The sequence below is a fragment of the Mobula hypostoma genome, chromosome 3, assembly GCF_963921235.1.
Source record: "Mobula hypostoma chromosome 3, sMobHyp1.1, whole genome shotgun sequence".
NCBI classification, from domain to species: Eukaryota; Metazoa; Chordata; class Chondrichthyes; order Myliobatiformes; family Myliobatidae; genus Mobula; species Mobula hypostoma.
Window position 1 is genome coordinate 228,195,789 of NC_086099.1, and position 13,820 is coordinate 228,209,608.

The 13,820-nt window shown below is 49.1% G+C and overlaps 1 protein-coding gene across 1 annotated transcript in view; it reads right to left on the minus strand.

Moving 5' to 3' along the window:
- Window positions 1-13,820, minus strand: part of oplah (5-oxoprolinase, ATP-hydrolysing) — a 99,896-nt gene that overhangs the window by 48,309 nt on the left and 37,767 nt on the right. Inside the window, exons 9-12 of the mRNA XM_063044682.1 lie at window positions 13,545-13,612; window positions 7,970-8,256; window positions 6,382-6,494; window positions 601-771 (exon numbers count right to left, since the gene is read on the minus strand). Coding sequence (XP_062900752.1) covers window positions 601-771; window positions 6,382-6,494; window positions 7,970-8,256; window positions 13,545-13,612 — 639 coding nt within the window. The remainder of the gene's footprint in view (window positions 1-600; window positions 772-6,381; window positions 6,495-7,969; window positions 8,257-13,544; window positions 13,613-13,820) is intronic.

Genomic DNA, 13,820 nt, shown 5'->3' on the forward strand with positions numbered 1-13,820 from the left:
AGAACGTACAAACTCCTTACAGAGGGAATCGAATCCCCAACCCAGAGCTGGCGCCACAAAGTGATTGCATTAATCGATACGATATCTTCACGCTAACCGCTACAATATCGTGCTGCCCCAAAGATGAAAACGTAACAAGGGTGACTTTGCCCTCCCCAGCAGTCACTGGCACCTCTTTAGAGCAAAAGGTTCAGATGGGCAGAATTTATGAGGTGTGTCCAAAGGGCATCAAAGGACATGGTGAGAAGGCGGGTGTACGGGGTTGAGTGGGATCTGGGATCAGCTATGATGGAATGGAGGAGCAGACTCGATGGGCTGAATGGCCTAATTCTGCTCCTATGTCTTATGGCCCAGGAAGGATTCCTGAGTCAGTATGAAGACAGGCCAACCTGAGGTGGGGCCACACTGGATCTGGTGTGAGGCCATAAACCAGGTTGGTTTGTCAGAGCCCACAGCGAATCATTCACACCCCGTGACCACGGCCTCGGAGAGGGATAGGAGCAAATGGTACGGGGAAGTTTTTAATTAGGGGAGTGGGAATTATGTTCCTGGCGCCGTAACAGCATTATGCCACCCTGCAGTCGGGCATGCAGCGGCTACCTGTGAAACCCCTGGGCAAGCAGGGCACCCACGCACTGCTCCTCCAGCGCGGAGATCCGCTGATCCAACAGGGGGTACGAGGCTGGCTCGTACACCAGCGAGCAAGGCTCCTGCGCCTCGTGCACCACGTCCGCCAGCGCCATCCCATAGGCCGAGAGAATCCCGCTGTACCTGAGGGAGCAGAGAGGGAATAGGGGAGTGTGAGGGGGGGAGAGGGGGGGAGAGAGGGAATACGGGAGGGGGGGAGAGGGGGAGGGAGAGGGGGAGAGGGGGAGGGAGGGGGAGGGAGAGGGGGAGGGAGGGGGAGGGGGGAGGGGGGGGAAAGGTACAATGTATGAGTGAATAAAGTGGGAGAACGAGGGGGAAGTTGAGAAAAGAATGTGCAGTGGATGAGGGAGCAAGATGGGGAGGAACGAAGGGGAGTAAGGTAGGGGCAAGGGAGGTGAGAGAGGTAGGGGCAAGAGAAGGAGTGAAGGAGCGAGTGGTCTTTATCAACAATAGCTCAGCATTCAATACCATCATCCTCAAAACTAATCAATAAGTTCTAAGATAGTGTTGGCGCGTGACCAAGTGGTTAAGGTGTTCGTCTAGTGATCTGAAGGTCGCTAGTTCGAGCCTTGGCTGAGGCAGCGTGTTGTGTTCTTGAGCAAGACACTTAACCACACATTGCTCTGCGACGACCCTGGTGCTGAGCTGTATTGGCCCTAATGCCCTTCCCTTGGACAACATCATTGTCGTGGAGAGGGGAGACTTGCAGCATGGGCAGCTGCCGATCCAAGTTCTAAGTTCTAAGAACTTGGCCTCAATACCTCCTTGGGCAATTGGTTCCTGGATTTCCTGACTTGCAGACCCAGTCAGTTTGGACTGACAAAAGCATCTCCTCCCTGATCTCCATCAGCACAGGTGCACAGGCTGTGTGCTGTGTACTCACTTTACACTTACGACTGTGGCTCAGCACAGCTCCAATGCCATTTTAAATTTGCTGACAACACCACTGTCGTTGGCTAAACCAAGGCATACAGGAGAGAGATTGAAACTCTGACTGAGTGGTAATAACCTCTCACTCAGTGTCAGTAAGACCAAGGAGCAGATTATTGGTGGAGGAAGGTAGGGATCCTCGAGCCAGTCCTCACTGGAGGGTCTGAGACGGAGAAGGTCTGCAACTTTAAATTCCTGCGTTATCGTTTCAGAGCACCTGTCTTGGGTCCAGCACATGGGCAATTAAGAAGCACAGCAGTGCCTCTACTTCCTTAGAAGTTTGCAAAGATTTGGCATGGCATCTAAAACTTTGACAAACTTCTATGGATGTGTGGTGGAGAGTATACTGACTGGTTGCATCACAGCCTGGTATGGAAACGCCAATTTCCTTGTATGGAAAATATGACATATGTAGTAGATACAGCCCAGTCCATGATGGGTAAAGTCCTCCCTACCACTGAGCATGTTGATAGGGAGTGTTGTCTCAGGAAAGCAGCACCTATCATCAAGGACCCAGGCCATGCTCTCTTCTCACGGCTGCCATCGGGAACTCACATCATCAAGAAAATTCAGGAGCCTCAGGACTCACATCACCAGGTTCGGGAACAGTTACTACCCCTCAGCCATCAGGCTCTTGAACCAGAGGGGAGAACTTCAGTCACCCCAACACTGAACTGTTTCCACAACTTTCAACTCACTTTCAGGACTCTTCATCTCATGTTCTTGATATTTATTGCTTTTCTCTTTTTCCCCTTTTGTATTTGCAGTTTATTGTCTTTTGCACATTGGTCTGTCCACCCTGTTGGGTGTGGTCTTTCATTGATTATATTGTGTTTATTTGTATTTACTGTGAATGCCCACAAGGAAAAGAATCTCAGGGTTGTATGTGGTAACATACGGTTACAAGGAAAAGTTTGTGAACCCATTGCAATTACCTGGCTTTCTGCATTAATTACTCATAAAATGTGGTCTGATCTTCATCTAAGTCACAATAATAGGCAAACACAATCTGCCTAAACTAATAACACACAAACAATTGTACTTTACATGTCTTTATTGAACACATTGTTTAATCATTCACACTCCAGGCTTGGGATAAGTATGTGAACCCTTGTATTTAACAACTGGTAGAACCTCCTTTAGCAGCAATAACCTCCACCAAATGTTTCCTGTAGCTGCTGATCAGACTTGCACAATGGTGAGGAATTTTAGACCATTCCTCCATACAAAAGTGTTTCAGTTCATCAATATTTCTGGGATACCTTGCATGAACAGCTCTCTTCAGGTCATGCTACATCATCTCAGTTCCAAAACATGAATTTTCTTCTTTTTAATCTCCGTCAGTTCAGATTGGCAAAAACCTCTCCACAATATCCAACCGCACAGGGATGTGTACTTAGGCCCCTGCTCTACACTGTTTACACCTATCACTGTGTGGCTAAGTGCAGCTCTCAGGGTTGTATGTGGTGACGTGCATGTACTCTGAAAATAAATTTGACTTCGAACTTCGATTCTGTTGTTGATTTACTTTTGTGTTTCAGATCGTCTTGTTACATCATCCAACTTCTATTAAGCTTCAGGTGATGGACTGCTACCCTGACATTCTCCTGTAAAATGTCTTGATACAATTTTGAATTCATTGCTCCCTCAACAATTGCAAGCCATCCAGGCCCTGAGGCAGCAAAGCAGACCCAAACCGTGATGCTCCTTTCATTGTGCTTCACAGCTGGGATGAGGTTTCTTTCAAATATAGCAATGTGCATTTCTGCCAAAAAGTTCAACTTTTGTCTCATCTGTCTACAGAACAGTGTCCCAGAAGCGTTGTAGAACATCCAGGTGGTCTTTTGCAAACTTGAGATGTACAGCAATGTTTTTGTTTTGGAGAGCAGTGGTTTCTTCCGTGGTGTCCTTCCATGAACACCATTCTTGTTCAGTGTTTTTCTTACAGCGAACACATGAACAGAGACTTTAGCAAGTTGTGGATATTTCCGAAGGTCTTTTGCTGTTACCCTTGGGTTCTTTCTCACCTCCTTCAGCATTGCACATTGTGCTCTTGATGTGATCTTTGTAGGACACTCACTCCTAGGGAGAGTAGCAACAGTACTGAATTTCCTCCATTTGGAGACAATTTCTCTTGCTGTGGACTGATGAACATTCAGGTCTTTAGAAATGTGTTTGTAGCCTTTTCCAGCTTCATGCATCTCTACAATTCTTCTTTGGTCCTCTGAAAGTTGTTTTGATCGAGGCAAAAAACAGATCTTTCTTAAGAGCAAGCTCTGTCAGTAAGCTGACTTTGTGTGTCTATTAATAGAGCAGGTCTCCTCTACAACTCACACTCCAATCTCAGCTCTCTGACTGGAACACCTGACTCCAAATAGCTTTTGTGGAAGGCATTACCCCAGAGATTCACATACTTTTGTGAACCTAGATGGTGACTGTTTAAATGGTCTACTCAGTATACACAAGTAGTAGTACAATTGTTTGTGTGTTAAAGTTTCAAAAATTCATTTTATTGTCAAAGTATGCATGTACAATATAACTCCGATATTTGTCTTCTCCAGATAGCCCATGAAATACAGAAAGACCATGGGTGCTGACGAAAGAAAAGACATCAACTCCCCCCCCCCAACCGGCACAAAAAAGAAAAGAAACAAAACCCATGGATCCCAAATCACCCCCTCATTATCTGCGAAAAACAACCAGAGTAACAATCAGCGACCCCCTACACATAACAATACCCAACTCCCTACACATAATACCAGACCCTCTCACTCTCACGAAAGAACAGTGTAAGGGGTGGGGTTGGGGGTTTGGTGTCACTCTCACGAAAGAACAGTGAGAGTGACACCAAACCCCCAACCCCACCCCTTACACACAAAAAATTACCAGATCACCCACCTGCCAATTGTCCACAAAAAAGAAAACACCAAAACAGTCCAATAATAGATAAATCTCAGAATATGGGAAAAGCTTTTTCATCTACATACAGGGAGAATAGCTAACAAACTCAGTCCTTCTGTGAAGAGAGACTGCTGACCCATGTCCTGACATCACCAATCTGGCTGCTGACCGTCTCACTCGGGAGCTATCACTGACCCCCTCCACATTCACCTCCACACTTCAACCTTCCTTGCTGCTTCGAGATGAAGTCGTTCATGACTCCACGCCTTGTCTCTGATCTCCATGAATCAGCTTGTGTTCTCGGACCTTTACGGCTCCCCCCCACGCCCGGGTCCCTGATCTCCATGAATCAGCTTGTGACCTCGGACCTCTACTGCACCCCCCCCCCCACCCCGTCTCTGATCTCCATGAATTAGCTTGCATTCTCGGACCTTTACTGCCACCCCCCCCCCACCCCGTCTCTGATCTTCACGAGGCAGCTCTCAGGACACAGCTCAGTGATGGTTCCTTCCATGAAGATTCAAACTGTAAATCACTGGCTCCATCACAAACGAGACAAAAAGAACAAGCAGAATGCATAGAAAAAGTAAAATAATCAGAAAGATTTGCTATCTGAAAGACGCCGCCCAAGGAACCATTGGTCACTGGTGCCATCTTGACCAGAAGAACCAATCCGATTAGTTTAGGCAGGTTGTAGTTGTCTAATATTGTGATTTAGATGAAAATCAGACCGCATTTTATGAGCAATTAATGCAGAAAACCAGGTAACTGCAAAGGGTTCACAAACTTTTTCTGGCAACTGTACATCTATTTTGAGAGAGGCAAGCAGGAGATGCCAAAGGAGGTGTTTGGTGTTCCTGTCCTCTGACACAAGTCCTGGTTATGCAACCACTGACACCAGGCGGACAATCTCTGAAGAATATTGACAATGGCTGGGGTCACCCATCTTTTAAAGACACTGCCCAGAAGGTGGCGATGGCAAACCATTTGCCAAGAACAATCATGGTCATGGAAAGACCATGACCACCCATGTCATGTGATGAGGACGATGCTGATATGCTCTTTGACAATTAATTTACTTTGAACTTTGAGGTTGAGGGACAGTGGGGGAAGAAGAGAAAGGGGGAGTGAGACAGGAAAGAGATAAAAGATAGAAAGGGGAGAAGGTACAAGAAACAGAGTGGGGAAGAGAGACAAAGACAGAGAGAATGAATGCTAAGGATGAATGCTAGTAGGAGACAAAGGTCAGAAATAGAGAGACAGTGAAAGTGAGAGGACCCAAGGAGAAGAGAGCGGGAGAAAGGATGCACGGTCAACTTTATTCACCTTATCTGTAGACATTTGCTGTGGTGTTTTGATCAGGGCGTGTTGGGAAATGATAAGATAGTGATGGCTGGGGGTGTGGAGGGGTGGGTTGGTGGGTGAGGGTGTTGATCAGCCTTACAGTTTGGGGAAAGTAACTGTTTTTGAGTCTGCTGGTCCTGGTGTGGATGGTATGTAGCCTCCTCCCCGATGGGAGTGGGACAAACAGTCCATGAGCAGGGTGGGTGGGTGGGTGGGATCTTTCATGATGTTACTGACCCTTTTCCAGCACCTTTCTCTGTCCATGTCCTTGCTGGTGGTGTGCCGGGCAGTCTTGAATACCTGTCGTGTTGCTCCCAATAACAATGCCATTCATCGATAGAATGAAGGACAGACATTAATCAGCAATGAAAGACAATGCATCATGGAGATATAGAAGGTTAACAAGAGGTGACCAAGAGGGGTTCAGTGCAGCAGGGACAGCATGAGAGAGAGTGAGAGGCAGACAGACAGAGAGGAAATGTGGTTAACACACTGTGTTTCACTGGCCCTCATACGAAGGAGTGTTCGAGTGTGGAAGATCTTTAACCCTGTACCTACTTGTGAATAAAGACCGTCTTCATCCCCAGGGACCGGGCAATGGCACAGGCGTGCTGCCCTCCGGCTCCACCGAAACACGCTAGCATGTGCCGCGAAGTGTCGTGGCCTTTGGCCTGCGATGAGAGAGCAGAAGCTCAGAGTCGTACACGCAGCACTGAGGGACCCTGCTGTCCAGACCTGGTTTGCCAGCCCCCTTCACCGCCCCTCCCCTCTGCTCCACCTCTCGAAACGTTCCAGCCCTCCGCTGGAGGAACTCAGCAGGTCGAGCAGATTCCACGGCGGAGGAGAACGGAGGCACCTTCCCCCTTCCTTTCCAGTCCTGATGAAGGGTCTCGGCCTGAAACGTCAACTGTTTATTCATTTCCAAAGATGCTGCCTGACCTGCTGAGTTCCTCCAGCCTTTTGTGTGTGTCACTCTGAATCTCCAGCATCTGCAGAAGCTCGTGTTTGAGGAATTGTGGACAAATCCAGTTAAAACTGCACAAGGGAAGACATCAGATCACAACCTCAGAACAGAGGAGCTCCTCTAGACCAGAGATGAGGAGGAATTTCTTTAGCCAGAGGGCGGTGAATCTGTGGAATTTATTGGCACAGATGGCTGTGGAGATCAAGTCAATGAGTATACTTAAAGCGGATGTTAATAGGTTCTTGATTAGTCAGGGCGTCAAACCTCTGATTGTATGTTATGAGAAGGCGGAAGAATATGGTTGAGAGGAATAATAAATCAGATGTGATGGATAGCAGAACAGACTTGATGGGCTGAATGGCTTAATTCTGCTCTCTGTATTTGGTCTTATGAATGGGAGTGGGGATTATCACTCCACCTCAGTCCTCTCTCAGTCCTGATGCAGGGTCTCCTCCTCTCTCCATCCCCACCTCCGTTCATCTCCCCCCCTCCCCATCCCCCTCTCCATTCTTCTCCCCTTCCCTCCTTCCATTCTCCTCTCCCCTCCCCATCATCCCCTCTCCCCCTGCCCCCTATCTCCATCACCCCCTCTCTCCATCCATTTACCACTCCCTCCTCCTCATCTCGTTCTTCACTCCCTCTGTCTATTCAGTTCCCCCTCCATCCCCCTTTCCATCCGGCTCCCCCCATCCCCTCTCCCCTTCTCCATCCATCTCCCTCTCCAACTCCCCTCCCCACTGCTCTCTCCCTCTGTCTCTGTCCCCCTCCCTCCACCTCCATTTGCCCTCCCTCTCTCTCCTTCCTGCCCTACACTCAGGAGAACGCAAACTGAGCTGTCTTCACTCCGTGTGGCGAGTTTGGAAGGGGCTGCTGGATGAAGTGGTGGGTGGGGGTTTAGAAGTTTGGGTAAGTGCGCGGATGGGTGTGGGTCAATGGGACTAACAGGATAACAGTTTGGCACGAGTTAGGCAGCCAGAGGGCCTGTGCTGTCGATCTCGGTGACTCAGGCCCCAAGTCACTTTTCCCAGGCCAAGTGTTCTCCTTGGACACCGGCACCCATTCTGCCTGTCACCAGAACTGCCACAATGATCAGGGACAGGGACACGGACAGGACAGCTCAGGGGTTGCTGGGTCAGCCTGACGGAGCCGACTCGAAGGACTGAGGGCCTGATCTGCTCTTACCTGGGTCAGAGCTCGGATAGGTCGGCACATTGACTCATTCGCCACCCGGATGAACCCGAGGGCCACTTCCTCCACGGTCATTTGCGATTGGCCGGCGCCCTTCACCTCGCCACGTTGCGATTGGCTGGACAGGAAGGCGTTGACCTGCTCTGTGACCTTCCGGAACTCCTTGAGGGCCCCTTCCCTCCACAGTGGCTGGTCCTCAGTGGCCCCGAAGATCTTGGGAAAATAGTCCGGCAACAGTCGCCCCAAACAGAGGTTAGCATCGGTGATGGTGAGAGGACCGCCTGGAGAAACAACAGCACCCGCTTTATTTATTGAGACACAGCGTGGAACGGACTCTTCCAGCCTTTCCAGCTCCCCCCAGCACACGGCAGTTAACTCTAACCCAATCACAGGATGATTTACAATACCGGTATGTCTTTGCACTGTGGGAGGGAACCCCTTTGGTCACAGGGGTAATGTACAATCTGCTTACATTGGACCTGAACTCCGACATCCCTACCGTTGGTGCCCCACTCCACACAATGAATATTCAGCTGCCAAGGCTCCTTGTTCAAGACTCCCCCCCCACCATTAAACCCCCTCCCCAGCTCCTGTACTCCATAGTCAATATCCTGACCAAGCTCTGCCTCTCTCTCCTCAGTTAGGACCGTCAGAAACGGGGGCAGCAGTGGGGTAGGGTCACTGAGGCCATGGAGCCTTCTCCAGTCTTCAGAGGCTGGACCCAAACCTCTCAGAATGGAAGCTGCTCTGGCTTGAGAGTCATACAGGCCATTTGGCCCATCATGTCCATGCTGATCTCATTGCCCACCTACACTAACCCAATCTACTCACATTAGGTCTACATCCTAAAGGAGCTATACCTACCCACTGTAATACCACTATTGAACGGTCCCCTGGTACGATAAGATGTTTACTTGGCTCTGCACTGAACTGAGGCGTTGGCCTGCTCGGCCTCTCTCACTTTCCTTCTGAAGGCAATTTGCTTACTTTTACTGTTCGCACAATTTGTTTTTTTCCCTCTCTCTGCACATTGAGTGTTTGACAGTTTTTTTTAATGGGTTCTATTGGGTTTCTTTGTTTTGTGGCTGACTGAAATCAGAATCAGAATCTGGTTTATTATCACCGGCATGTGACGTGAAATTTGTTAACTTAGCAGCAGCAGTTCAATGCAGTACATAATATAGCAGAGAGAAAAAAAAATAATAAAATAAAACATAATAAACAAGTGAATCAATTACGTACATCAAATAGCTTTTATAAAATGTGCAAAAACAGAAATACTGTATATTAAAAGTGAGGTAGTGTCCAAAGATTCAATGTCCATTTAGGAATCAGATGGCAGAGGGGAAGAAGCTGTTCCTGAATCACTGAGTGTGTGCCTTCAGGCTTCTGTATCTCCTACCTGATGGTAACAGTGAGAAAAGGGCATGCCCTGGGTGCTGGAGGCCCTTAATAATGGACACTGCCTTTCTGAGACACCACTCCCTAAAGCTGTCCTGGGCACTTTGTAGGCTAGTACCCAAGATGGAGCTGACTAGATTTACAACCCTCTGCAGCTTCTTTCGGTCCTGTGCAGTAGTCCCTCCATACCAGACAGTGATGCAGCCTGTCAGAATACTCTCCACAGTACATCTATAGAAGTTTTTGAGTGTATTTGTTGACATGCAAATCTCATCAAACTCTTAATGTAGTATAGTAGCTGTCTTGCCTTCTTTATAACTGCATTGATATGTTCAGACCAGGTTAGATCCTCAGAGATCTTGACACCCAGGAACTTGAAGATGCTCACTCTCTCCACTTCTGATCCCTCTTTGAGGATTAGTATGTGTTCCTTCATCTTACCCATCCTGAAGTCCACAATCAGCTCTTTCATCTTACTGACGTTGAGGTTGTATAGTCATAGTTTATTGATCCCGGGGGAAATTGGTTTTCGTTACAGTTGCACCATAAATAATTAAATAGTAATAAAACCATAAATAATTAAATAGTACTATGTAAATTATGCCAGGAAATAAGTCCAGGACCAGCCTATTGGCTCAGGGTGTCTGACCCTCCAAGGGAGGAGTTGTAAAGTTTGATGGCCACAGGCAGGAATAACTTCCTATGACACTCAGTGTTGCATCTCAGTGGAATGAGTCTCTGGCTGAATGTACTCCTGTGCCCAACCAGTCCATTATGTAGTGGATGGGAGACATTGTCCAAGATGGCATGCAACTTGGACAGCATCCTCTTTTCAGACACCACCGTCAGAGAGTCCAGTTCCATCCCCACAACATCACTGGCCTTACGAATGAGTTTGTTGATTCTGTTGGTGTCTGCTACCCTCAGTCTGCTGCCCCAGCACACAACAGCAAACATGATAGCACTGGCCACCACAGACTCGTAGAACATCCTCAGCATCGTCCAGCAGATGTTAAAGGATCTCAGTCTCCTCAGGAAATAGAGACGGCTCTGACCCTTCTTGTAGACAGCCTCAGTGTTCTTTGACCAGTCCAGTTTATTGTCAATTCGTATCCCCAGGTATTTGTAATCCTCCGCCATGTCCACACTGACCCCCTGGATGGAAACAGGGGTCACCGGTACCTTAGCTCTCCTCAGGTCTACCACCAGCTCCTTAGTCTTTTTCACATATAATTCTGCTCACACCATGTGACAAAGTTTCCTACCGTAGCCCTGTACTCAGCCTCATCTCCCTTGCTGATGCATCCAACTATGGCAGAGTCATCAGAAAACTTCTGAAGATGACAAGACTCTGTGCAGTAGTTGAAGTCCGAGGTGTAAATGGTGAAGAGAAAGGGAGACAAGACAGTCCACTGTGGAGCCCCAGTGCTGCTGATCACTCTGTCAGACACACAGTGTTGCAAGCACACGTACTGTGGTCTGCCAGTCAGGTAATCAAAAATCCGTGACACCAGGAAAGCATCCACCTGCAACGCTGTCAGCTTCTCCCCCAGCAGAGCAGGGCGGATGGTGTTGAATGCACTGGAGAAGTCAAAAAACACGACCCTCGCAGTGCTCGCTGGCTTGTCCAGGTGGGTGTAGACACGGTTCAGTATCCTCAACTCCTAGTCGGGGCTGGTAGGCGAACTGGAGGGGATCTAAGTGTGACCTGACCATAGGCCGGAGCAGCTCCAGAAGAAGTCTCTCCAGGGTCTTCATGATGTGGGAGGTCAATGCCACCGGTCTGTAGTCATTGAGGCCGCTGGGGCGTGGCGTCTTCGGCACAGGGACAAGGCAGGATGTATATAGTATATATACACTTTGATAATAAATGTACTTTGAACTTTGGACTCATAATTAATTTTGTTATGGCCCTTGCACCTTATAGTCCTCCTGCACTGCGTTCATCTCTGTAACTGTTACACTTCATTCTGCATTCTGTGCAATATAAACGTCTTTAAAACAGGTCACCCTGGGCAAGGTGTAGCACCTGATTAGCTCCCCCACCCACCGATCAGGGTCAGGAGAGGCCATGGGCGCAGGTGGTGGATGGTCGGACAAGCAGCTGGTGCACATCACAAGTCTTGGTGATGTGACCACTGACAACAGGCAGACAATCCCTGAAGAGTATTGATAATGGCTGGGTCACCCATCTTGTAAAGACACTGCCCAGAAGAAGACAATGGCAAACTTCCGTAGAAAAAATTTGCCAAGAACAATCATGGAGATGGAAAGACTGTGATCGCCCACGTCATACGACACGGCACATATCGATGATGATGAAACGGAAATAAACATCGACTGCTTATTCACTTCCACAAGTATCGCCTGGCCTGCTGAGTTCCTCCAGCACTTTGTGTGTGTTACTCTGGGTTTCCAGCATCTGCACAATCTCGTGTGTTTAGATTCTGCATTGTGAGTGTTTTCCCTAGTACAACCTCAGTGCGCTATACACCGAAATGATCTGTATGGACGATGAGCTGGAGAATGTTTTCATTGTCCCACAGTACACATGGCAATAACAAACCAATTTACCAAGTTCAAATCAAATCAAATTTAATTCTCATAGATACAGCAAACAGCACTCCCCTGGGGCCAAGATGCAAAAACAAACAAAATAACGAGCAAATAAGTATATTCATGTAAAAAAAAGTCATAAACATAGTCCAAGACCCTCAGCGACATGTCCAGCAGTCAGTGGTACAGTCTCCCGGCACGCAACCCAGCCTGTCACTCCGCTGCTCATGGACGTGAGGGCAGCACGAACGGGAGGGGACAGGGACCAGGCTACGTAACATGCACGCCAGGACTACCAGACTCAAAAACAAGAACTTTATCCCAAGCAGCAAGGCTGATCAACACCTCCACCCCTGCTCTATCATTTCCCGTCAGTCTCCTTATGTATGTCCCAGTGTCACTTCATGGACGTAACAATTAGTCCAGATATAGAAGCTATAAGATATACACTATACGATATATTTATATTCATTGTGCTTTGATTATCATTGTGTTCTTCATCTCACCTTGTGTTTTTTTTGTGCTGCATCAGATCCAGAGTAACAATTATTTCATTCTCCTTTATACTTGTGTACTGGAAATGACATTAAACAATCTCGAACCTACCAGGACATAGCTCAGCCTCATTCCACAGGTAAAACAAGCCCAACTTATCTAATCTTTTCCCTCAACCAAGGTCTTCCAGTCCAGGCAACATCCTGGTGAATCTCTGGGTGATGATGGAAGGTTGTTCTCTGAATCACAAGGGACCTTCTAACCTTGGCGCCTTTTTCCAGAGTCGGACTCCTGCCTTCTCTCCCCACCCACCCACTCACATCCTGAAATGAGTGAGGTCTGGCGGAGCCAGGGGCGCCGAGCAGCCTGAGGCCTGGCGGAGCCGGGAGGGCCGAGCAGCCTGAGGCCTGGCGGAGCCGGGAGGGCCGAGCAGCCTGAGGCCTGGCGGAGCCGGGAGGGCCGAGCAGCCTGAGGCCTGGCGGAGCCGGGAGGGCCGAGCAGCCTGAGGCCTGGCGGAGCCGGGAGGGCCGAGCAGCCTGAGGCCTGGCGGAGCCGGGAGGGCCGAGCAGCCTGAGGCCTGGCGGAGCCGGGAGGGCCGAGCAGCCTGAGGCCTGGCGGAGCCGGGGGCGCCGAGCAGCCTGAGGCCTGGCGGAGCCGGGGGCGCCGAGCAGCCTGAGGCCTGGCTCGCAGCCGCTCTGCGCACACCTGCTCACTCTCCTGTCACCACCATTCTTATAGTCTCCCACACACACTTCTTGTCCACTTCTGACTTACCAACAGCCCACAAGACATAGCAGCAGAATCTGGCCCTGCAGCCCATCGAGTTTTGCTCTCCCATTCCATCATGGCTGATTTATTATCCCTCTCAACCCCATTCTCCTGCCTTCTCCCTGTAACCTTTGACGCCCTGACCTCTGCTTTAAATACACCCAGTGTCAGTGGTAACAGGACAGAGCAGTGTGGCCAGCTGCTGTTGGAGGCCTATGCCCCAGTAGGGATAACAGGCAGGAGTCCCGGCAGTGTGAGCAGGCACCCAAAGGTAATGGCTAACACCCAGCAGGTGAACAGTCACAGGCAGGTGGATGAGCAGACTTTGCTCTGGGGTGCAGTTGCTCACCTTTCCTGTAGCACGCAGGACCTGGGTGTGCTCCAGCCGACTCCGGACCAACGGCAAACAGTCCCGACCTGGAACAGGAAACGCCAAGAGTCAGTAATATGGAGAGAGCTGCTCCTGTCAGTCTGACATATTATACTGACGCTCAATCAAACGCACCATCATTCAGCTGTTCTGCTCTCCTCACTGTATTCGTTATTACCGTGTGTTACTTAATGAGGGAAGCCCATCTCCCCTGCTGGAGCACAGGCTGTCGACAACAGCTCACCGGAGTCCTCT